At 31.2% G+C, this 23,281-nt stretch overlaps 1 protein-coding gene across 2 annotated transcripts in view; it reads left to right on the forward strand.

Annotated features, from left to right (window-relative positions):
- The window catches only part of LOC115890626 (protein O-mannosyl-transferase TMTC3-like), a 177,333-nt gene that overhangs the window by 141,250 nt on the left and 12,802 nt on the right, over nt 1-23,281 (forward strand). Inside the window, exons 4-8 of one of the 2 annotated variants that reach the window (XM_030910906.1) lie at nt 2,489-2,588; nt 3,588-3,703; nt 7,911-8,342; nt 15,382-15,706; nt 21,255-21,507. In XM_030910906.1, the coding sequence (XP_030766766.1) occupies nt 2,489-2,588; nt 3,588-3,703; nt 7,911-8,342; nt 15,382-15,706; nt 21,255-21,507 (1,226 nt within the window). The remainder of the gene's footprint in view (nt 1-2,488; nt 2,589-3,587; nt 3,704-7,910; nt 8,343-15,381; nt 15,707-21,254; nt 21,508-23,281) is intronic. The other variant, XM_030910907.1, reaches the window with a different exon arrangement.

The following is a 23,281-nucleotide window of genomic DNA, read 5'->3' on the forward strand; positions in this document are numbered from 1 at the left end:
AAGCTCTGCAAATCTTAATCAAACCTTAATCAAAGCACGTGTATTTGGAATTTTGGGTGTGGTCTAACACGACAGGATCAGGCTAAGCCTTAGGCAGATTTCTGAAATATAATATATATTTTCTTCGGCCAAACACCCGCTTTACCCGACCCCTCAGAGCAACCCGTAAGTACAGCGTAATAGACTCTTTAGAAAATCCTAATAATTTTTTCTGTAAAATAAAATGGAGAAAACTTATTCATGATTTTTAAAATTTACATGGAATTCCTATGTCCAGGTCGGCGATGCAACACACGGTATATATCAATAGAACCTAAACCGACAATTGATTACTAAAAGAATTACTGCCCTGGAACTCGTCTTTAAAAATATAGTAGAAGCGACAGAAAATAAGGGTTTTGTTCTCTTACCTGGAGACCTTTTTCTTACTTTATACTCTATTCGTATTGTTGTTGTCAAGTTAGATCTAATTTGAGGTTTATAGAAAGGTTACCTCTATTGTCTTTACAACCGGAAATAGAAAAACCACAAATACATTTTAGTTAGTTCTTTATTGTTTTAGTTTAGAAAGACAAACTGAAATTGAAATAAAATTAGTACTTTAGTCGGGTAAATAGGTTTATCTATAAATTAGATTGAATCGATTTCGCACTTACTCATGCAGAATGGAATTCTTACAAAAGGACATAATATTTTATGCACGTTTTTGGTAAATTATTTTTGTGTATTTTTCTGCCACCGTATGCAGTAAATCAATAATAAAAGATATATAGGTCATAACATGAAAAATATAGTTGCATATAGCACCTAGAAAATAAATTTACTGCAGAATAGTTATTGAAACTAATATTTTATATTTTTATCGAAGGTTCTCAAATACATTTATCCATGTGCAGAAAATTTATGACAAACTTAAATATATTTCAAACAGAATTCAAAATCCAAATGCATTTTTCAAATGTATACAGGGTTGTTCACAACATACGACACGGAGTATTGTAGCTAAACGATTAGATTTTTACAAATTGTAAGTTTTCGGTTTGTTGACGGACTCTTAGAGCTACAATTTAAAAATAATTTTACAAGATGCCCCAAATAAGTAAAAAATATTATAGTTGTATTTTTTAAATGAGACACCCTGTATATTATTCTATTTTTAGATTCTAAGATTGATGATCTAAGATGATTTCATATTTTACGTGAATCAGATGCACAATTTAATTGTCTATCAAATTGTGTTATACCATTTCTTACCTATCTCTTCAAATTTTCGTAGAAAATGCATTTTCTTATAATTTAGACTTCATTTATCACTATACCCATGGAATATTGACATTTTAGATTTTTTTAAAGCAACATATGTATAAAATGTACAGGTGGTAAAAATAATAATATTGCCAGCCCATTTGTTTACAAAAAGAAAATTATTTAAATCTTTGTAAGAGTATACCAATTATTATTAATTATAAATATACCACTATTATTTCCGCCCAGAAATTAGTTAATTACATCCTTACTTGTTTTAATTAATAAATTATTCTAAATAAATGTGGATTTGGCTCAGAAATCAATACAATAATAAGTTATCAAAATGAACGTGCCTGTTGTTATAAATAAGCATTCCTCAAAAAATTAAATAAAATTTATAAATTGTTACATCTTCTTACCACACTGTCTAATACACATACAAAATTCAGTTTTTCAATATTACTAATCAACATAAACAGTCAATTAATGCAGTTTGAATACTGGGTTTGAATACATATTAATTGGTCCAATTTAACTAAAAATATTTAAACATTTTTTTTGGAATAAGCGAAAAAAAGCTAGAAATTATTTAAAATAAATTTTTAGACACGCTGTATGAGGTAGTAATATTTTTATTATTTATTTATTATTAGTAATATTTTTATTATTGCAACACAATATCTGATCAATATATATAAACTTCAGTAAATATTTAGCCTTAAAAACTTCGATACCCTTGGAAAAATGAAACATTAAAACTTTTACTGCAATTTCATAAAATTGAAAATATTTCAAAAACGGTAAGGTTTAAGTGTGATAAACCTTAATCAAATTTACTTTCATTGAAAAAAAAATATATATAAAATACATAAAATTGAAAATATTTCAAAAACGGTAAGGTTTAAGTGTGATAAACCTTAATCAAATTTACTTTCATTTCAATCGTAGAATCTGAAAATGAAATACTATACAGGGTATTCCGTTTAATAAAATACAACTATAATATTTTTTACTTTTTTGGGACACTCTGTATCTTGTAAAAATATTTTTAAATTGTAGCTGTAACAGTTCTTCAACATACCCAAAACTTACGATTTGTAAAAATCTAATCGTTTAGCTACAATACTCTATATATGCTCAATTGCTGTATATGTATTTGTTTAAATTTAAAATTAATAAAAACATGTAATTTTATCTCATTAAAATATAGTTGACAGGGCACCTAAAATATTTTTTTTAGGTAACAGGAGTAGTCGGCAGAGCAGAAACTCTCTCATCGGTTTTCTTTCTCGCTGCTTTTATCTTTTATTCAAAGGCAACAAAATATAAGAAATATACAGGTAAGTGAAAGTACCACATTATAATAATATATTGTTATATTAGGAGTTAAAATGATATTTCTTGCGGCGCCGGCGAGGCTGTACGTCCGGCATAACAGGCGAGACACAAAAAGTTATTTTTACTCCGAATAGAACATGCTATTTTTTTCAAACGTCACAAATAATTTTTAAACAATTTTAAACGTTCCATATAATAAAAATGAAAAATAAAAGTAATACCTTGCCTGTAATTATATACCGAGAAACTATGGTTACGCTCGTTGAATTTGACACTTTATGTCAGTTTAATAATATATTTTTGTACTTTTATGCTTAGGCGTGAAAGTGCTTTACTTTAAATGACTTTTTTATATTTTCAATCACTTGACATAAACTAATACTTTTGTAACGTGTGAATAAAAAATATATTTACCGTAGAATGAATAAGGGTACATTTAAAAAAAATATTTGCTGGAAAATTATTTAAAAAATATTATATGCTAGAGAATATGTGTATCAAGACTTCATAAATTATGTAAACCTAAGTTTTTTATTCCGTTAAAAGAAAGAAGAGTTAAAATACTTCCAATTACTTTGTTCTAATTTTATTTACATCTTTTAGTAGTGCGTTTTTTATTTATATACACCCTTTATTTTTAAATTATATGAAATTGATTACTTTAAATAAGTAGTTTGCATTTTTAAACGTATTGTCATATCAAATTTACATAAATATATTAAAAATTGTTTATTATGACATTATATTTTATATGTATAAAAATTAAAATTATAAAAATATTCTAGTAAAGTGAAACTAATACGTATTTAAGGTATACTTAAATTTTGAGTAGTAATTGAAGTTACTTAATTCATACTTAAAATATAATCTGCAAAATATACAATACATTTAATTTTTATCCCTTAAGTGTATAAAAGACATACTAGTATTGATAATTGTTTATTATTATTAACAGTAGTATTTAATATTTAAAAAAGTGATACCATTTTTTTATTTTACAGGCTGGAAGTATTTATGTTTGTCTATGATTGCTACGGCAACGGCTATGCTTTGTAAAGAACAAGGAATAACAGTTGCTGGAGTATGTGCAGCTTACGAAATATTCGTAGTTCAAAAGGTATGTTTTTGTTTTTTATATTTAATTTGATATAACCATTTGATAATAATTTTATATGACTTAATAATTTACTTATACAAACAAGCTTATTGATGATGTCTTAATTAAATTCTTCAATTTTTTATTCTTTCTGTCGGATAATGTTTAACTATCTGTTATGTAAACTATAAATTAAAATAGTTATAAATGCACAAAACAACATATTGGTAGTAGCTTTTAAACTGTATACACACAATTTTGTTGGATTTTGTGTAAATATTTTCGTTTTAATACTCTGTTAATTGGCATCACTAAAATATAGATTTTTTCTAACAGGTATTTTTGTTTATATCATAAACAGTTTTCGATGTTTTTTTTGAAGTGTGACACAATTGTTGGTATAAAAAAATATATTTTTAATTTTTATCGCACTGCACTGCAAACATAACTGTAAACATTACTTCTGACAAACAGTTTCCGTTTAGGTTTAACGCAGAAGTGTTTACAAAAAATAACTATTTTATTTTGTAGATTTTCTTGCAGTGTAGTGGCGAAATATCCATATTGGATTTTTTTGGATAGATGTATGTATTTCAAAAATATTTAAAATATTTTGAATTATATTTAATGGAGTTAATATTTACTATTCTTTTACTACTTTTACCGTTGAATTAAAGAATTTGGAATATACGCAGCCTGATGGGCGAATTCGTGACAAAAGCACATTTGATTTGGTTACTGTCCCTATGCCCCTTACTGTCTCGATTGATGTACGGTGGAGAGATACATACATACATAGATGGTGGAGACACCAATCCTTCTACAGTCAACGCATAAAACACTTATTTTCTCTAATTCGGCTTGCGAAGGCTTATCGAAGACTCTGTGGAACTGAAAGCGACAGTGTTGGCATATTAAAATGTGTAATATCTGTAATACGTTTGAAGAAAATATCTTTGGGTGAAAAATCCCCGTTTATGTATCGAAAATTTATTTGTGTTAAACATAGAATAAACAACAAAAATAAAAATTCTTTTATAGGGAGGTAGTGAATACGTCGTATAGTCGAAACAAGTCGTTCGGTTGTCTTAGAAATCACCATTATTGACATTTACCATGATATTTTACATATAAGATAAAACAACGATCTTCATTTCCAAGCCAACTCTGACGCCGTTCTTTGTTTAATCATATTATACATAATATTATATTAAATTTTTTAATGCTACAAAATCCCTATTATTAACGTACTGTACCCAAAATCCGCAAATCTACGGATTTATCAGTAGTTCTGGCAACATTACCTCCGGCAACCACTCAGTCTGTCGACGAAAAGGAAAACTACAGTATAGTTTACAGTTTTTTTAACCGCTGCGCTGTAAACAACTATCAGCGCGCAGAAGTAAACTAAATATCGGACAAGGTGAATGGTTACGCTAGCTACACATCGGACAGGTTTTGAGCCACGAAATCGCCCATAAGGTTGCCCATCTTATTTCTTCAGTCAATGCTTATACAACAAAATAATAGCGTAATCGGATTTTACGATAAATCCATGAATTTGAAATGTAGAATAAATTAAATAAAAAATTATGTTAATATTTTGGCACAAAAAAAATTGTACGCTTTTGGATATTCAATTTTATTTGCTATATAAAATATCTTCTCTTAAGTCTTTCTTATAAAAAGCAGGGAATTTTTCTTTTAAAGTATGTTGATTTAGGTTCGATTTTATTATCCAATTTTGTTTCTGATTTTATCGCCCCATAAAGAAAGATTTTTTGTCATTTTAAGTTAAGTAGTTTTTTTATGATTCTCTGTCTTCTAAACGAGTTTTTGAAGATAATTTCATTAAAAAAACTTGTGTTTGAAAATGGAATAAACTTAATGATGTCAGTAAATACGTTAATCATATTTATTAAACTTAAGAAAATATACACTATTTTTTTAATTTAAAAGCTTGGTGTTCAAGTTGAAGAAAACAGTAATAGTAAATGTTTGATCACTTAAACAAAGAATTTATATTTGCGATTTATTTTTTAAAGCTTTGTAGCAATTTTACATTAAGAGGGATTAAGAAGGACTTTAAAAGGACATATTTTCAGTGGCGATCTCATTTCTGCATTTAATCGAAGCAGAACAGACATTATTAACGTGCTTATACCAGTTCAATATAAATCCACTCATAAAATTTTAATAAAAGGTCTCACTTAGAATTAGAATTTAGACTGAGTGGGAGGGGGGTTAATCACTTCGACCTTCCAGATCCATTGTGTCCCCCTTTCTTGAATTATAACTCATCATACAGTCCCAGGGCTTTGACAAAAGCCAGTATCTGGGACGGTTTTATAGAGGGTAGTTCTCCATCTCCAATATCAGTCGTACCAAAATTCATAGCACGAATGGTTGTCGTCTCGGCGCACTCAGTGATGAGGTGTACTGGTGAAAGGTCTCACTTCTCCAATTTGCGAAAACTGTCACACCTTGTAGCATTAAGTACATCCTTATTCCATTCCAATTACGGTGTAGCTTTCTTCACTCACATATTTATATACTCACTTTGTACATGGACCCATTGTCATCCCTTGTTAGCTATGCAGGCCCAAGTTATCCCTGCTAATTTCCTAATATCATGGTCCCATCTCAGGTTTGGTTTTTTTTAGGTCTCTTAGTTCCTCGTGGGTATCATGCTGTAATTTTTGTGGTCCCTCTGTAGTCCGTCCTTCTTGCCAGGTGTCCTACTCATTGCCACTTGAGGGATTTGATTCTGTGGATGACATCTATTACCTGGGTCTTTTGTCGTATCCACACTATTCTTTTATGGTCCTTCTTGGATATTTACAGCATATTTCGTCCCATTGAGCGATGTGCGACCTGCAGTTTCCTTATAATGTTCGTTTGAAGTGTCCAGGTTTTGCATGCATGGTAGTACACATTGGTCTAGTTGCAGTTTAATTCTTTAGATAAAGTGGCATTCTAGATTTGATTTAAATTTGATTAAGTTTCTTCCATAGGTACTAAACATACCAAATTAATTAAATGTAGTGCATATTAATATAAACTGCTGAATGGCCTATGTTGCTGATAAAAATAATCCTGCTTATCTACATTCTTCTTCTTCTTTCATAAATAATTTCAGTTTTTGATACGATTTGAAAACAACACACACAAGAAATAACTAAGTAAAAAATATTGAACTGGCGATTTTATTTAAGATGAAATTAATACATTTTGTAGACAAAAAATATTTTAAATAAAGTTGTGACACGTTTTATCAATATGAATTTCCTTTGTTTAGTTTTAATCTTTTCTTGTTTAAGAAATAACCATCTTGGGGTACTTAATATAACAAATTTCACTCAATATACAGGGTGTTCCTTAATGACATGTTAATATTTAAGGAGGTGATTCTTGGTGATTCTTGGACTTATTTCTTAGAAAAAAATATATGTCTTAAACATCTTAACTTTTCAGACACAGGGTGGTAAAATTTTCTATTTTCTTCAAAATAGTTCTGATGATATATTTGATACACGCCTTCCATGCATCGAAATGCTTATTTTGATCTACAAAAAATTGTTTTATTTCTTAGTTTCCTTCCAGCCGATGCAGCAATAATTTCCACACAGCAGTCACCAAATCAGTTTTCTGCGATTTGACTCTGAAGTGAACTGACTTTAATTTTTTTAAGCAAAAACTATACCTCGGACTAAAAAAATCAAGAGATAAAAAATGTTTAGAAATGAATGGACATTTTGAAAATAATTTCTATTTTAAGAGAAATCATTTTTTTCACCAAAAATATTCAATATAAAACCCGTATGGACGGCACTCGTTTAAATAAATTCTTTCTACATCAAAATGTATTGTATAGAAGGTATTTTGATGTACAGAAGACGTGCATCAAGTTTCATAAAGGTATCTATAATAAAATCAGAGTTATTATGAAAAAAAGGATTTTTTAGAAAGTTTTACCACCCTGTATCGGAAATTAAAATGGTTAGGACATACTTTCATATGAAGTTTTCCTCTTAGAATAGGTGCAAGAATTACCCCCTTAATTCTATGGCTTGCCAGGTCAAGGAAAATACACATCTGTCAAATTCGGCAACTGCCCCATTATGAGGACCGCTTTGGTAAATTTCCTCTAAGACGGATAAGTATTTTTCCTGACCTAGGAAGCTTTAAGTTAATTTTTTCCCTTTTTCTAAATATTGTTTGTTTTTAGATTAGGCCTAATCACGTAAAGGAATTCGTCAAGGCAGCGTTAAGCACAAAATCCAGTTATCATTTTCCCAAATCGAACGGACCTACCAAACGCTTGGCCGCCCTGGCTGTCACTACGTTTATACTGCTCTTAGGCCGGTTGCAAATTATGGGCTCCCAGTTGCCAGTGTTTACGCGTTTTGATAATCCGGCATCGGTGGCACCAACCCCAACGCGCCAGCTCACTTATCATTATTTGATCGGCGTGAACTTCTGGCTGATGCTCTTTCCCTGCGATCTGTGCTGCGATTGGACGATGGGAACAGTTCCGCTGGTGGAGTCCTTTACCGACATGCGAAATATGGCAACGCTTAGCACGTATTTCTTTATTGCAGCCTTGGTATGGGTAGCGTTCAAAACGAAAAATAAGCAGCAAAGTGTCGTATTGATTATAGTAAGTAGAACTCTTTAACTAGTTTTTATGTTATTTAGTTATGGTGTGAATTAGTAATGTAACGTGGGCATATGATCTTGATATTTACATTTTCATTTGCAAAATTTAAGCAAATTATTTTATTTTTCCAGTACTAACGTTCAAAAAATTATACTAAAAGTAAATAAATAGTTGGTAAATTAAAGAAAATATACATGGTTATTAGAATTATATTAGGGTAAATTTGGCAGCCTATTCAGCAGATAAAAAGAAGATTACAGTTGAGGGTTGGAACCTTTGATGTTACACAGCAAAATAAAACACTAAAACACCATATACACCAAAACACTTTTACTTTTACACTGGACGCGCGTTTCGCTAACCATGTTAGCATTATCAGCAGATGATTATAAACTGAGTTGAGTTTATAATCATCTGCTGATGATGCTAACATGGTTAGCGAAACGCGCGTCCAGTGTAAAAGTAAAAGTGTTTTGGTGTAGTGTGGTGGTTTAGTATTTTATTTTGCAGATAAAAAGAAGTAAAAATGTTTCTATAAATTTATGTCTTAAAACGATTTGTTTCCGAGATACATGCCTAGTGTGAAGAAGTTTCATCTTTATTTCGGTTTTCCAACTAATTTCTGAACTAACGTCGATATTTGGATGAAAATTGGTGTCTGGGTGGTTTTTGACATGAGAAATTTTATTTCGATATCAATACGACTCCTACTTGTAGCGGCACCTACATGTTTTTTAACTGTTTTGAAGAGTAATAACTTTTTGTCTGTATCTATATTACGCTAGTTAGAAAGAAAAACGGTAAATTTCCGCCGTTTTTTACTTAAATAGCTCTCTTGGTAAAAACCGCTATTGACATTAATTTACAAAATATTTAGAATCCAAATGATCAACACATGTCAACATAAGCAAAAAAAAGTTGACTTCATTGTTATTTGACTGAAATTATGAATTTGGAAACGTTTTATTAATTTAAATTAATAATAAATTTTTCTAGAAAAATTTATGATTAAACAATTCCTCTTGAACCTTTGACAGAAAAACATCTCAAAATTTATTATTTCAGTCTAATAACTCTCTAGTGCCCATTTTTATTTTTTGCCAATTTGACATGTTTTGATTATTTCGTTTCGTTACTACATATCTTGAAAACGGTTTCTTGTAGGACTTTTTGTCAAGAGATCTTTTTTTACCTAAAAAATGGCGGAGGAAATGTATATTATTTTATCTGGTACGGACGAAAAGTAAAAAAATATGTAGGTAGCGCGTTTTTAAAATTAATCTCAACTAACACCGAAATCGAGTTTATCATGTAAAGAAAATCACCCGTACACCAATTTTTATCCAAATATTCATATTAGTCCTTATATTACTTATTACTGTTCAACTTATTATTGAAAAATACTTAAAAAATAAAACTTCTAGAAGTCCTATCTCCGTATGCGAAATTTTACTTTTTTTCTGCAGAATATATTGCCGAAGTTTCACGATTACAATCCGTACCACCCTGTATATTAATTTCTTAAAATTTTTATTACAAAACCTATGATCCACAAAACTTAACATAGTCTAAATGTAATTTAGATTATGTTGTCTTATGCAAGTTTTGTGTTATATGTCAATTGTATTTTTATTAAATATTGTAATTAGCCCTTACTTAAGCATTTGGTATTGGTTTGGTAATTTCAGTTAGATAAGTAGAATTATGTAAAAATATGACTATAATATTTTACAGCGTTCATCGCATATAACGGTCAGTCTGTTCACATACCATCAAATCAACAACAGCTCCAATATTATCGGAACAATTGAGTTATAGACCTTACAAATAAATGACGCATAAATTCTTTAACGACCTTTTGGCATCCGCCCAAACTGTTACGACATTCGCGATTTATCAAAAGCTCGTTTATAAATTTGTTTTCTAGGGCAATTTGGTTAAGAACCGGAAAGAGGCTTCGACCCGATTTTAATTGGTATATAACTTTAAAGTTTCAACAACGCAATACGGATGAATCATTTACTCTAGTAATATGAAAAGAATAAAGAAAAGTATAGAATACTTATGAGTAATGGCAAAACAATTTACGATGCACGTGATCAACTTTGAGTGACAAACGATGGCGACGGCGCACATTGGTTCAGATTCAAAAAAATCGACGCATAGGGGTCAAGAAAAAAATTTCGAAAATTTCAACAATGATATTATTTTCAATAGATGATGGGTCCCTTTATTCAAATTTATCACGATCCACTTTTTAATCGTAATAAAAAAGTGTACACGAATGTTGTTTTCGTTAGATTTTGTAGTTTAAATATATCAGTTATTTGCTGATAATGGTTTAGTGTTGCTAATATATTTTGGTTCTTAATTCAGAGACTTGGAAATAAATTAAATTATAATGGATTTTGAAGACCAAGGTAAGTACTTTTTAAGAGAATTTTATTAACTTAAATATTTTTTTATGAAGAGAGTAGTTACCATAAACATAGTAGGAGCGTTTTTTTTGAAAAAAATTAAACTTTGAAATTGCGTATCTTTAGAACTCCGCAGATCTCCGCTTCTGCATTTTATAATTTTTAAAAGGTATTATATCCAGTTTAATTTACCACAAGTATCTTACCATAAGAGACCCCGAGGTAGATGATATATAAATTAGAATTTTAAATTGACATGTAGACTTATTTTTGTTCCATGGATAATTTCTTAAATTATTATACTAATATTTTTTAAGTAACTCTGGAGTGGTAAAAGTGTAACTATAGAGACTCACATGTTCCTCCCGTACGCTATTCCTTTTATTTTTAGGAATAATAAGCCGCAGATCAATATGTGAGAGGTTTTTGAAAATGGGTTTTAATAATAGGTCAGAAGCGGATATTATTGATGAAATTATTTCATTTTTGTGTGATAATAATATTCTTAACATATTATCAAAAAAAAAGCAAATTGAAAATTTTGCTTATAAATGGTCAGAAAAGTGGAGGAAATGTAATTATACTTGGAGCAACAATTGTCTCTGGCTGAATAAAAATTTACTTCAAATGGAAGAAAATCAATCTTTAGATGACCCTGGCCCTTCAAGATTTTTAGTTTTTTTTAGAATTGTCCCAAAAACTCCCAAAAAAATAAAGAGATCAAAAGTATATATTGCCAAGGAATTAATTTATAATATCTTACAGAAAAAAACATGTTTTTTTTATATAATGCTGCAAATATTACATTATTGATTTTAATTAATGGCAAAGATTAAAAATCAATTTATTTCTAGGAATTAGAGATTCTTACACCTCTGAAGTTCTGGCATATGCTACAGTTGTTAATTTAAGGAAGGAATATAAAAATGAGACGGCATAAGCAGTCCGAATATTATTGTCAATCAGATAGTGAAGAGGAACTAGAAGAAAGTGGTGGTGAATCATGTCATGAACAAAATGAGTTTGAAGACTCCATTTAAGGCATATTGCAATTTATGTTTTTTTCTTTAATTTAGACCAGTTAACTTAATGGGTATTCTTTTTTTGACTAGGTTCGAAGCATTTTTCAAATCATAATTTTTGAATAAAATTCATAGAAAATCCCCATTTATTAATATTTTTATACTAAATAAACATAGTCTGAAATATATTTTGTTTATTCCTTGGACTATCTTTCTCATGTTAATAAATCCGCCATTAAACCTACTAAGTCCAGAATTTGTAATAAAATTAAAAATATCCTATGCGCCACTTTTTGGCAATCTGAACCACTGTGCGGCGCTGCCAGATTGTGATGAATTTATGAGATGAATCTTAATTTAAAATTGACAAACAACGTATTTATTATATCATTTTTTAAAGAGTTTTATGTTTTATTTTTAATTTAATAACTAATATTTTAGTGATTAATTGATGTATTTGTTTTATATCTTATTTTACTTATTACATATTGGCAAAACTAGTCAATTTTGAAGATTACTATAAGCGTTATTATGGATTATTTATTTATTGATGTACATCTTACAACGCCATAAGTGGTAATATCAAGTAAGAGGGTGCTACTAATGCACAAATAAATAATCACAGAATTTAATAAAAACTAACTTTGAAAGTGGTATAATGTGCTTATCAATCAAACTTACTTTTCTGACTGCAGTCAAGGGTAATAAAGGACCTTTATTGTCACGAACTCGTTCAAAATAGTTAAAACAAACAGGGAAGCTACAATCTCTTTGCTTCGACTGTTTAAATGCTTCGGCATATTTTCAACACACAATTTCGAGAAATGCAATACAAAAACTCGAAAACTTAGTTCTTAAAAGAACTGTTTGTGCTTAAAAGTACAATTTAAAAAAAATGAAAATCGGCAAAAAACGAGAATTACTAACACGATATTATCCTTGTAGGAATATATAAACAAGGATATTATTCAAAATAATGACCGACACTAGGATAATAAAATTGTCAATTAATAAAGAACAACATTGCTGAACACGGCGCAATGTGACCAACATTGCGTTAATAAAATTCGGTTTAAACTAATTTTTGCAGCTTTATTTTGCTCTATAAAGTAAAATGAAGAGCTGTTCGCCGGTATCTTAAATTATACAACAAATTTAAACATTTTTGCCAAAATTTTATTTAGTCGGATTATTGTCAATGTCGATATGATTGATAACGTGCATCGGAAAATGTTTTGCGATTACAATACAGTTATTTTCTTAAGCGATTTTTGAAGTGAAACTGCTTTACGCGCGATGCGAGTAAAGATTCAAGGCCATAACACGACATGGCCTTGACACAAAAGCTGGTGAGAAAAAAATAGTAAGCCACTGAGGAAGTTGAGATGGGTCTTTTGAGCGTCATAACATGCGCCCTATCTGAGTTCTAACTCAGATAACCCCTCTAGGAGTGAACTTTGGAATGTAGGTGGGGCTCCAAGAATCCCATGTTTTCATGATGTTTTAACAACAGTTCGTGTACTAGGAAACCCCATCATCAATAAATAAAACCAAAAAATCGTCCAAATTAAATGATATTTGGTATGTCGATAGATTGGACCAAGGCCGACTTTACTACTACACGTGTCACTGTGACAGTGTTTTTGACGTAAGAAATGGCAAAAGTTGATGTCGGTCGATCTCGACCAAATTTAGTGGGTAGGCTATGTGAGCGACGCGACGGTGCACATGATTCCACCCTGCAAAGTTGGATACGACGTTTCGTTTACATCTTCATCAGGATGGGAAACTTAGACCACACTAAGGCCCCTGTTTATAGTCGAGTGTCGAACCGGGATTTCGAGCGAGATCGTCTTTGATTTTTGCGACTGAGTTCGTTTTACCGATATTATTTTACCGAGATTTCAGTCAATTGTTGATCTAGGAAATTTGTGATAAAAGGCACAAGAAAAAATCGTTAAAATGAAGAGATTTGAACATTAACCTCAAATTTTTTGGCGGGATTTTGTCTGTTTTTACTTTAATTAAATGTTTCTTATATGCAGTTACGTAAAGAAATTAGTAATTGAATAACGGGGAAAATGGATAAATCACGATTGGTAAGTCTTCAATTACAAAATGTAAAATAGTTTCTGTAATGCCTTGTTAAACCTATATTTTCGTTTAAAGTCCTCCTCGCTAAACATTTCTGTTGGATTTCCTGCACCCTGGATATATCTTTTTGGAAGACGATTTTCTTCTTCCACGTGTTCCAAAATATCCTCAAACTCTTCTAACATATTTAAAATTGTTTATATTATATCTTATTGTATATATTATGATTTTTGTAACGGATTTCGATTTTCGATTTAACATGATTTAATTGTCAAAAAAGATAAGTTAAGAAACTCTCCAAAATGACAGTCACAAAACCGGCCAAACAGCGTCTTGAAATCGCGATTTTAATCTTACTGGCGATATGAAAGGCAAATTACATCTCGTGACTGAGGTCGCGTTTTGAGGCTCTACTATAAATACGTCCCTAAGGATTTGTTATTGAAGAAAACTATGGGTCGATTTCGGTATAATTTGGACGAGCTACAGTATGACGCCCTCGGCGTTTTGAACCGTTGCCTTTAAATGGACGAAATTATCAGGATTATGAGTCAATTGGAACCAAACTCGGCACGTGTAATGGAGTTCTCAGATGGACAAAGGTACAGACGGACAGACGAAAGTAAAAAGAAGTTTCACTTCAAATATGCGCACATATTGCACACACAATTTTTTACATGTTGTGGGCTTCTGAATCTGAACAACAGAGACTTATATATTTTTGAATTTAGGGAATAAAGTAATTATAAATAGATAATATTTAAATAAGCTGCATTTACAAGCTGTTCAATCTTCTTGATTACTGTGTCCATACAAAATTATCATTTGAAAAATTTTGTATGGACACAGAAGAAGAAATTATCAAAACCGAAAAATCATAAGAAGAAAGAGAACTACAATAAACCTGAATATGTCACAGTAAAACAGGGCGATAGCTACTTCAAAAATCTGATTTGAGTTTTTATGGTTGGAAAAAGACAAACATAATTGCTTTTTAGAACTGTGATGGACGAACTGTAAAAATGTACTACGCCTAAGGAGAACCACGCTTCAGAAATTTTCGTAGAAATTATAGAAATGAGACCAAACTAAGGAATATAGGCTTTCACAAAACTCTAGGGTCGTATTTATGTTGGAGCTAATATCGATAAATTCATATACTAGAGAAAGCTCATAATGTTTCTTTTTCTAAATTTATACCTTCAAATATATCCTCTCTGTGTTCACGTCTATTCAGTTAATTTAATCTTGATTACTATATAATAGATGTAATCATGCATGCCATTACACTGGCTCTAATTTAGATACAAAAGTAAGTTTATATCGTGTATGCTCAAAACTCCCTAATCTAGAAACAAAATTGCCGACGTCCCGCTAGCTGTAATTACACAGATTGCTCCCTTAATTTGCGGTTTTGTCGTTCTTCTGCCTATTTTCCCCATTACTCTGCACACGCTCACCCTCTTTCTCTCAATTAACCGAACATTTTTAATTTTCCTTTTGCAGGGAACGTCGCTGATGGTCCTGCCGTTCGTCCCTGCCTCCAATTTGTTTTTCCCCGTGGGCTTCGTCGTGGCCGAAAGGGTTCTCTACATGCCCTCCATGGGTTTCTGCTTGCTGGTGGGATACGGTTGGCAAGTGCTGCGCAAAAAGGCCGGGAAGAAACTGGCTTGGTGCTGCGCCGGATTGCTGATATTTTCTCACGGGGCCAAGACATATGTGCGCAACTGGGACTGGGAAAGCGAATACACGATTTTTATGTCTGGGCTTAGTGTCAATCAGAGGAACGCTAAGCTCTTTAACAATGTGGGACACGCGTTGGAGGGTCAAGGTGAGTTGATAATTTCGATCATGTAATAATTTTTACGAATATTTATTAAATATTGTGTGTTTAGAGATCGTTGAACGTTACGTCGTCATTATTTCTCGAATATTCATTTTAACGTGTGTCTGAGATCAGTTCATATTGTTTAGAGGATTTCAAATACTTTCTAAAATTAATATTTGAGTGGGTTCCGTTATTTAAAATCTAATTACCTGTTATTTGAGACGTGTTTAATTAATGTAAAATTATTAATATCTATACAAACGGCTTTTATTAAAATTATGTTGAACATCAGAAGATAAATCTTGAGTTGCTTAACATATTTTTGTAAAAGATCATCGAATCCAGTAGGTGTATGGTAATGTAAAATATTATTAATTTTTAAAAGCTTAACATGAAACCCTCACATATAGGTACTTGAAATGTATCACCATATTTATAGGCTTGGTGAATTTCAGTCGATTTCAAAAAATTACGACCGCAGCGCTGTATACGGCAGAAATCAGAAATTTTCACTATATATTTTACGCCGTTCCTGTTACAGTTCATGTTGATCCCATTTAAATAATATTGAAATCGTGGCTTTTTCATAATATTTAATTATTTTAATTTTTTGCTAGTGCAGTTATTAATATATAAAACACTTAAGTACGAGATTTGTGTAATGTAACGCTATTTCGGGTAGTGAAAATTAAGTGAAAAAAAACTCGAACTGGGCGTCGCGTTGTGCTCAGACAATTTCAAATGTTAATAAAATTGCCGAAAAAATGTTAACGCGTAAAGGTGGGCGTAATTAGATGGTTATTGGGTTTTTTCAAATTATACTTCCTAACACTTTAGAATAATCAAATAAAGTTTTCTTCGTATACTCCCTATTTAAACCCGTGTATTTGTATATACCGATTGTTTACATTATCCTCCGATGGTGGCAGCACAGACGGAGAATGACACCAAGCCTATAATTACAACAGTAATCATTACATATATGATCTTCTTACTATAAAGTTCTTCATATATTTGCAAACACTAGATATGCACTTGAGTAAATATCTAAATAAAACATATGTATAGTAATAAAACCCTTGATAAAACCATTAACGACTCATAATGTCTTAAAATTAAAATCTCTTCTGTAGTTTATGAAAAATAAACAAGTTCAGATAGTTTTCTAACTCTACTCGACAGGAAATAAAACTTTCGCGATACTCCGTGAGTCACGCGATCTCTAATAACAATACGGCATTTTTTAGCAACAGGTGATAAAATATTCTAACTCAATTTGAACGAGTAATAAAGCCAAAATATTTTGGTAGGAAAACAACGCTGTAAAAATGTTTTGTTAGTCAATTTTACGTTCCTACCTTTACGGGATAGAATCAAGGAAATGTCCTAAAACAAATAAGTGCGAAGCTAAATCCTTACGATGTTTATCTACCTGCATCTTAGAGCGTCACAAGGAATACAAATTCTTCAATAATGGAAGGAAAATAAAAGTACTGGCACGAATTTAGTGGGAACGTTGCCAGTTTGTGTGATAGATTAGAAAGAATGTGTGATAGGTTAGAAACAAAAAGATTTACATTGTATTTTATTAGTTGAAAAACGTCAAAATATAATATCAATTTATACAAGTTGAAAATTTGAAAAATAGTAATCTGAAATATCTCTTAGGCATAAAATATTAGGATTATGTCAATTATATTTCGAAGAATTGGGGTGGAAGTCCAGTAAATGAAGGTTGAAACCACGGCCTATTATCTGACAAACGAATCTAAAACAGCGGAAGGAATTCGGGCAAAAAAAGTCGATGTTGTCACGTTTAATTATAGAAAAGCAAAGTTGCTCGATATTATCTATAAATTGAATATATTTTAGTTCATTTCAGCATACATAATTATATATATGTTAATATGTTGACTTCTTGTAGTTCTTCTTCTTTACGTGCCGTCTCTTTCGTGGAGGTTGGCGATCCCATTGGCAAAATCTTCACGATTCTCGGCTTTCCTTATAAGTTCTTCAAAAGTTAGGTGAGTCCAGTTTCTGATGTCTCTCAACCAAGATAGTTTCTTCCTGCCGAGACCTAACTTTCCTTCAATCTTACCCATAACTATCAATTGTAAGACGTGGCATTTTTCATTTCTCAATATATACCCTAAGTATGATGTTTTTCTTATTTTTATTATATTGAGCAATTCTCTCTCTCTGCCTATTCTGTTGTAGACTTCGGTATTTCTGATATGGACTGTCCATGGAATTTTAAGCATTCTTCGATATATCCATGTTTCGAACGATTCGAGGCGATTCATCTCTTGAACTTTCAGTGTCCATGTTTCTGCTCCGTATAATAGGATTGACCAAACATAACTCTTAACGAGCCTAGTTCTCAACTCTAGGTCCAATCTGGGGTTCTGGAAGACGTTCTTCATTTTTAAAAATGCATTTCTCGCTTGTTCTATTCTGGTTTTTATTTCCATGTCGTTGTTCAAGGTGTTAACTATCCAGGACCCCAAATATTTGAACTTGTAGACCTGTCCTAAGGTATTGCCCCCTATTTTAATAGAAATTGGTACATTTTGGTTCTTTCCAAATATCATGACTTTAGTTTTAAGAGAATTGATCTTCATTCATTACCTATTATTAAAAGATCCCAATCATTTTTTACGTAGAATTAGTAGTTTCCGAGATATTCCGCCTCGAAAATCTCTGAATTTTCTCTCCAAGTCTTAACGCTCCGTGGATAGATGTCATAAGCGTATCATTGATTGATAGGACAAATTGTTTAATAACTCGGATAAAATGCCCAAGCAATAAGACTCTAAGGCTCGGTCTCAACATTTAAGATTATTTAAGATTTAATTTTTAATTTTTTTAGAGTCTTATAGCTTTGGCTTTTATTTTATTACAAACCAGGTCTCTTTGAGTTCAATGGACCCCTTTTTAAAATTTAATATTTTTTGATGATTCAAAGTTCATTTAAATGGTAGAATCAACAGCTATCACATTTTGAAACTTGTTTGAATTATATCATATTTTATGATAATAAAAAAACCGGGCAAACATTCTTTGATAAAAAAATTTTGAGATTTCGACAAACTTATTCATATTTTTACTAATAATAGCTTATTTGTCAAGATTATTTTAACAGTTGTTCTTAGAGTCTCTTTAAGCAACTTAGAAAGTTTCAAGTATTTGTTTAATCACATTTTAATAAAAAAACAACTAATCGCGAGTGGTTTTTTCCGCTTTTTGGTATTTCCGGAAAGTGTCGTAACAAAAGAAAATTGTATAATTACGAATAGTCGAATTGGTTTCTATTTTACAAGAATGCAAAGCTCAAACGTTTGTCTTTCTAATGGTATTTTTTCTATTTCTTCCATTTGGCGATCATAAATGTCATCTGCATGCCATATCGGCCAATATTGGCGAAAATACGTTTTTTGACACTTTAGGGCCGTTTTTAACAGATTTCCTGGGACTTTGCGAAAAAAAGTGTCAAGACGTTTTTGTACCTATCGATCTAATAATCGATCTATCCATTTGGCGTGGATGAGAATCATATCCACATGTCCTATTCCGGCCAATGTTTGCGGAAAACCTGATTTTTGACCCATTAGAGCCGTTTTTAAGCGATTTCCCAGGAGCCCTACACCCTAGAGGTACACAATCCGCCTAAAAAATCAAGGTCGACCAATTCCGCCGACACTTGGGTCTTTTCGTGTCCTTATTTACTGGACTACGGGAACCAAATTGAAGTACGTTTTTATTTGTATTATAGTAATTTCTGTTTTTTTTAAGAACAAAGACTACCTTAATATGGAAAAAAAACTATTTTAACAAGTATACCAACATTATATACATGGCAAGCTTGGCGCTTACACGACATGTTAATTTCAACGAGTACCCCAGCACAATGATGAATGAAATGCCGATTTAAAATCTTTGTCAAGTATACAGTATAGTGGCAGCCACATGAAAAGCGGACGTACTGAAATTATTGCTGCTGCGGGCTTTATAGTTATGTGTGCGGACTGCATTTATAGTCATTAACTGCTTTACGATTTGTATGGCCTCATATTAGCCATCCAAATAACGGACTAATTTTCATATAAATCAAGAAACACAAAACCGAGCTCAAAAGTGATATCATTTGTCCACTCCATTTATTTAATTTGTTATTATATTTATTTATAAAATCAAAAACTCTAAACAAGCTACCACGAACCCGTATACTATTCATTACAGGGTGTTTAAAAAACATGTGCCATCTCCTGTGGGGAAATTCCTTTTGTAAAAATAATATTTATTTATTTTTTCGATTATTTTTAGGGGTTTCCAAGTACTTTTAGCGATTCGAATGAAATTTGTAAAAGGGGGGTAAAAGCTACTATAATTGCGAAATAACTTAATGCTAAAAAAGTCGACCAGGGACGTGCATATCACTGGAGTTATCACTGGAATATTTTTCTTAAAAAATATATGCGCTACTGACTTTTTGTCTTCAAAAGGATGTATTTCAGGAAAATATTTTAACTTCTACATGGCGGTTCAAAAATGTGTGAGTGGATCGGGATTATATTTTTTTTAAATAGAATGCACTCTATATTATTGAATAGTTCGCTTCCTTTCTGATCACTTTACATCATCCTAAGATATAATTAAATATGTTTTGATAGTTTCAGCAGTATTAATAAATAAATAAAAATTATTTTTTTCATTCTTTTAAAAAAAATATTAAAATTACGAGAAATGCCCTGAAATGAAAACTATACATTACATAATCTACGTTACATACTTTAGGTTTGCAATTATACAACATTTCAAAGTAGTTTATTAAAGGAGCTACTGATGCTCGAGGCACTCTCGCCGTACCCTGTATACTAATAATAGTTTTATTACGAGTAAAAATTATACTTTTTGTGGCGAGGCTGTATGTTTGAGTCACGCCAGTCACAAAAAGTCATTTTTACTTCGAATAGAACATGCTATTTGTATTTTAAGCGCTACAAATATTTTTTTCAATAGTTTCAAACGTTCCAAATTATACAAAAAGATTTAAAAGTAGTACCTTGATGTAATTATATATCGAGAAAGTATGGTTACGGTTCGTTGAATTTAACACTTGTCAGTTTAATGTTGTTAGAGTAATCTTGTTAGAGTAATATATTTTCGTACTTTTGGGCTTATGCGTAAAAGTGCTTTACTTCTATGCCTAGGCGTTAAAATGACCTTTTTTTTATTTTCTATCACGTCGGAAATAGTAATACTTTTGTTTACCAAGCGCACGAGTCGTCTGAGCCCGGCTTAAGCTTGCGAAAGTATGTTGTTACGTGTGGCTGGTCTAAAGAATTTTCAGACACCTAATATATACTGTTTACATATTATGTAAACAGGATTTTTAACTCTTAATTTTTGGTAAAAAATTTACCCACATGACAGCTGTCAAATTTTTTCAATAACTTTATTATGAAAAAATCAATTACAAAATTACGAAAAAAATCAATTACGAACGTTTTGGCATATTCTGTATAATTTTATCTTTTATTTGCGCTTTCAGGTAAATATCTAGAAGCCCTGCAATACTTCCAGACCGCTGTCCAGGTGCAGCCGGACGATGTGGGAGCGTACATTAACGTTGGCCGCACATACAACCACCTCAAGTTGTACGAGAAAGCGGAGGAAGCGTACCTCAAGGCGAAATCCTTGTTGCCCAAGGCAAAACCGGGCGAGTCTTACCAGGCGAGGATAGCGCCCAATCATTTAAGCGTGTTTCTCAATCTGGCTAACTTGATTTCAAGAAACCACACAAGGTAAGGAGGGGTAAGGCTGAGGGGGGTTTAGACTCTATTTCTTTATTTGCGCAAACTAGTTGGTAGTGAGTCTGTTGTCTTTGAAGTAAATTCCCGACTAACGTGTCAACGGAAATTGTCAACATAATTACTCATATGACAACCAAATTATTTTTTCTCATGTTTCTCATCAAAAATTACTTGGGGTATTAAAAAACTAAACGGGACTGCTTACGCTGAAAAAAAAGAGCGAGTAATGGAAGCTTAATAAACAAAAATGAAGATTTTACATATTTATTTATTAAAAAATTTTGTACCAAAGATTTATGTATAGGATAAAGCGTAAAAATGCAGTTTTATTAATATTTTGACATTATACATAGACTGCAATCTAAAAGACTGAAGATATAAGCACGTATGGGAATTTTATACACTTTTATAGGTATATTTTCTTTGAATAAAAAGACTAAGGATAGAGGATATTAGACAATCGATGTCATGACAGGCCATTTTATGACAGTTTTAAAAAATGTCTACACCTATGTGGTGGATTCATCTCTCCAAAAAAGTCCTATACTTAATGGTATTTCGCTACTGCAAGAAAAGGTACAAAATAAAATAGTTATTTTTTAAACACTACTGCGTTAATTCAACGGAGACTAATTGTCAGCAGTGGTCTACCAATAAACAAATTTGCCTCACGGGCAAAGAAATGCTTAAAGTTTCGGAAAATTTATCTCTTTTTCTTCTCCAAAAAAAAATACAAAAAATTAAAAAAATACAAAAAGAAAAAAACTATTTAAAGTATTTAAATGCAACTATTATTATTATGACAGTTTTGTCTGACGTTTCCATGTGACATTGGAAATGGATTTGATTTTTTTCTGATTTCTTGGGCGAGTCTATTTTATGTTATATCTTGTTTTTTGTTCAAAAACCACTCGGCATTGTAGATCTAAATGACTTTATCAAGAAAATAAATTTCGCAATGCATGAAGATAGGGCATTTAACTAAAATCTCATTTTCCGATGAAGGCTACCTTATAGTTATTATGTTACAGGAAAGCCCACACTTTACATAGTAGATATGTGTAACACTTTTAATGATAAACGCCTACTATTGAAACAGCGACTGCCAAACCTTGTTTTATATTTTAAAAAAAAGACAGTTTTCTTATTAAATTAGGTATAGGAAGTATACTCTTTTTAATATATTGGAATAGGAACTTTAGTATATTTTAGGAATTTATTATATTGTATAGGAACAAAACTCTTTTTATTAGTTAAAAACTGAGGGACAGGAGAGTCAAAGTCACAGTCGTATATAAAAAAAATATTTAGAATTTTTAATATTTAAAAAAAAATTAGGCAACTTGTTTCGGGAATCACAATCCCGTCTTCAGGCCCGGAAGCTAAAAATATGTTCAACAAAAAACAATCAAAGTAAGTCAAACATATTTGTCAACCGAACAAAGACAAGTAACAAAACACTAAAATACGGGTAGCATTCACAAAAGTTAAAACTATCCAAATTATTTGTACAACGAAATGTTACAGAATGCCAAGCTACCACGACAGCATTTATCCATCTAAAATTTATCAAATATCATGAAGAGTACTTAAAACTATTTCTAAAAGAAGTGGAAAAATTCAGATTTAACTCTTTTGGATTACAATACAAAATACAGGTTGTTCGATTTAAAATAGAGAAGAAAAATACAACATTTAGTTTTGACTCACCGTGTATATATCAAAGAAGGTTGCAATTTATTTTTTGAATTTATAATCTTGAGAG

The sequence above is a fragment of the Sitophilus oryzae genome, unplaced genomic scaffold (genome assembly GCF_002938485.1).
Source record: "Sitophilus oryzae breed Bouriz unplaced genomic scaffold, Soryzae_2.0 scaffold_906_pilon_pilon, whole genome shotgun sequence".
NCBI lineage: Eukaryota > Metazoa > Arthropoda > Insecta > Coleoptera > Curculionidae > Sitophilus > Sitophilus oryzae.